Below are 3,759 nucleotides of genomic sequence, written 5' to 3'. Positions count from 1 at the left end.
CCACATGCTGAGAGAAAGCAGCCGGACACAGCCCAAGCTTATCCCCCGAGAGTGTGAAAATGCTTCCTTCAAGCTAGCCTCGTAGCATCCAGCCTAGGCAATCTCTTCGTAGCATGTTGCAGCGCAGTCGCTGGAGTCAGGCCATCATATCTAGGGGTCAGCAAATATACCTGAAACATATTTGTTCGAGTCATTGGTATTAGCCGGAACCTCCACGTCCAGGGGCGACAACTCCTGCAAAATTCCCAGAGACGATTCTTTTCCCGACAGATAGCCACCCCATATTCCTTGGCCTTGTGCGTAACCTCTCGCATTGTGTGAAGACCTTGTTCATCGGAATAATTTATGTTGGCCCCACTAGAACCACCAGTAGGACTGAAAAACACTGCTGCCCCTTTGACTCTGTGTTGTAGCGCAAGCGCAAGTCCTTTCTCGTTCGATGCCCGGGGGTACCAGGCAAGACAAGCTGAGGTCGGGCTCCTCTCGCAAGGATGTTTTGTATCAAATGTGACGGCAGGACCTCACCACTGACGGGTACTTGAACGATGGGCCTTTAGGTACACAGCTGATAAGATCTCGGTATTCCTGCGACCAACTTGGACGAGCAGCAAGAAAAGGCCCAACTTGGTGTCCGCGGGGACGGTCTCTCAGACGTTTTTGAGACCATCTCATGGTCCAATCTCGAATATGCGCACGGCGGCCATGGCGGCTGCACTATTGACTTGCGCCGACGAGTTGGAGCATTTGTGGTCATTTCAGTTCGAGCATGCTGTGAGTTGGCGCCAAGGCATCATGTTAAAAGCTGGCCGGGCTGGAGTGAGTGAGCGGTCCATCCCCGGGATTCGGCCCCGTCTCATGAACCGGCCGTATGCTCCGGAGAAGGGAACCACGGGAGTCTCCACAGCAGAAGCATCGGGCATCTACGACGCATTCCGTCATGGGATTCCAATGATAGTGGATCTGGCTGTGCACCAGCTCTGGAAAGGGCTTGACAATTCACCACGATCATGCTCATTGATCACTTGTTACACAGGATCTGTCAGTGCTGTTAAGCCGAGCCGCCTGGCCACCGGCACGATTCCAGAAACAACCTAGCACTTGGTTTACATTGGCCTCGGAGATGTGAAGGGATCTTATACCTCAAAGAGCATGATCCAGAATCAATCTAAGGCGCATGAACAGAGCCTCACATCCTCGGTCGGTTCTTCCGTCTCTTGAGCAGGCCGTTTCCTTGAGCACGTATCAAGTGCTTCATGTACTTAGTGCTGGCCGTCCCCTCCCCAAATCTCCCCAAGATATCGCCCGTATCCATGAATCTCCAAGTATGTACCTCGTACCGTACATGTCGGCCCGCATCATCATTGGTTGGGGTCACCTGGTTGCCCCAAGCAGGGATCGGAGACGGTCCGCCCCGGTCCGCCTCGAGCTCGGTCCGCGTCCGTGGCGTATCTCTGCGCCGCGGACCATGGACCGAATGCGGCCCTGCCAAGACGGCGCGGTGGGAACACGCATCGGGACGGGATTTTACTCAGCATCATCGGCACATTTCAGCTCCCGGGGGGGGAGGGGGCTGGAAGTCGATGAGGGATGCTGAGTTTCCGGGTGTCGAAGGTAGCTAGGGAAGCGGAATACTTGTGGAACAGCCTGCCCGGATCCAAGTTTGGCTAAATCTGCTTTATTCACAAGATTTGAAAAGCCTTCAACACTGCATCATAGGTATCCTGCCTGCGTGTCCCACCACTCATCAAAAACACACTACGAACCCATGGGCTACACCGTACAGCTGTGGAAAAGAAGATGACGTCGCCACGCTCATCAAGACCAATTACGCGCTATTTTTACCAACATAAAATGGGTACGGTCTAAAAGTGGTGTCAAATACGCTCGGAGTGGGGGATAAACGCGGACTTGGACGGTCGCTTTGGCGCGGTTTCGATAGCAGGACTAAGCTATTGTGTGCGACGAAACCGCGGGAGCGTTATGAAGTCAAAGGTCTCTACTTGGGTTAGCCCAGGCGAGACTGTGTTGAAAGACCCATCTATGTCTTGTAATCTTTGACACGAGCCACCCATTTCGAACATACCTAGGTAGACTTTTCATGAATGCCTTGTCTGTGCGGTACGAGGCTCAGCCACGTGCCCACGTACTGTATTCTCTTTCCACTGTTATTGGCACTGTATTTCTTCAGACGCTGGGTCTTGAGCGTTTACCACTGTATGAAGGCGCCACGTACATTTTACATGTATGGGGATTAAAAACGAAACCACCACTTTTCATGAATATCAATCTATAGTAAGCCTTTCACCTACCTAGATATCGTACACGACTGTGACGTGTCTCTTGCAATTGATGTGCAACTAGCTTCTTCTTGTTTGGTCTAGTTTCCTTTCTGTCTGCCAACACCCCATAGCTCCTGGAGGTAGTGATACACCGCCGATTTGCGTGGTGTTAATTTGTGCACCGGTGCGTGCGCTAGTGCTGGTGTATCGTCCGTTGTTGCCGGTAAGAATCCTACGTCTCCAAAGTAACAGCTGCGAGTGACGTGGCCCATGAACAGTCAACAATATCTAGATGGTTGGTGGTAGTTTGGGGAGACGGGTGAATCAAGTCGACCTCTGTGCCAGCTGGAGAAACAATACGAACATAGCGAGGAGACGTCAAGTTGGGAGCTCGGTTCTACTGGAATCTATCTGCCTGCTGATTTCACTTCTTTTCCGTATACGTCCGAGGACATATAAGCCTGAAGCCGATCCGCCAAAACAACATCCAACTTGGAGCAAAACATCCCAATCCATCCACTCTCGACTCTATAACTATCAGCATAATGGCGGGAAACAAAGACTCGACATCCAAGCCAGGCCCAGCAAGGCAAGATGATCGTCCCCCGCCCTCGTACGACAGCCTGTACCCTCCGAGGCCAGCTGCGAGGCCAGCTGCGCCGCCGAGCAGCGCAAACGCATCCGTCGAAGACTTCGAACCGCGCAGTGACGGCTCGCCAAGGCGGACCTTGACTCCCCCACGGCCTCAGAGCACGCCTTTCAAGACCGCCGAGGCTGCTGCCGAGACCGCGATGTACGGGACTGTTCGAGCCTTTCGACTCAGCGACAAGACTCTCGTCGCCGCCGACATTGCCCACGCCATCGCTGTTGCCGTCTCAACCTCGCGCTCTTACACGGCCTTTGTCGCTGCTACCACCGCGGCTGAAAACGCGGCACTCCTCCTTGCCCACAACCGTCACCGTTATATCCCCGATGACCAGATGGATCAGCTCATCAATGACGCAATCCGTCGCGCCGCCGAGCATGCTGTGGCAGTCGATGCTGGCAATACGCCAACTGGTAGTTGGCCCTCGGACACACGTGATGGTGCTTGACGCATCGGAGCTCCATCTCTCGGCATACGAGTCTGGCATGGTACATATTCTTTGCCACAAGTCTTCGTCATCAGTAACCAGGTCATCGTCTCTGACCATCTGTGCCGCCATGCCACCCGTCATTTCGGGGCTCAAGGGCCTTAAGGCTAACATGCGAAACGACAAGATGACGCCCACGTTGCTTTAAGGGAGGGGACCAAAAGAGCCGCACATGGTGTGCCTCAAGTGCTCTGACCATATGGGGCCTAAGTCGAGTACAACATCCACACCGACGTCCATCAAGCCACCCACGTCAACTGCATGCATTCGCAACACTGTATCTGGTCGCAACAGGGTATCTGTTAAGCTTTCTTACCCTCGACTAACTCGCTTCCCCTACAGCCCTA

At 53.6% G+C, this 3,759-nt stretch overlaps 1 protein-coding gene across 1 annotated transcript; it reads left to right on the top strand.

Annotated features, from left to right (window-relative positions):
• Positions 1-2,824: 2,824 nt before the first annotated feature.
• Positions 2,825-3,373, top strand: KVR01_009512 (uncharacterized protein; the record flags this gene model as incomplete). The annotated part of the gene is made up of 1 exon (XM_044785969.1): positions 2,825-3,373. The coding sequence occupies one exon, from the start codon at positions 2,825-2,827 to the stop codon at positions 3,371-3,373; it is 549 nt and encodes a 182-aa protein (XP_044642014.1).
• Between the last annotated feature and the right edge of the window lie 386 nt (positions 3,374-3,759).

The sequence above is a fragment of the Diaporthe batatas genome, assembly GCF_019321695.1.
Source record: "Diaporthe batatas strain CRI 302-4 chromosome Unknown Contig00011, whole genome shotgun sequence".
NCBI lineage: Eukaryota > Fungi > Ascomycota > Sordariomycetes > Diaporthales > Diaporthaceae > Diaporthe > Diaporthe batatas.
Note: the sequence above shows the minus strand (reverse complement) of the source record. Positions and strands in the feature narration are given on the sequence as shown.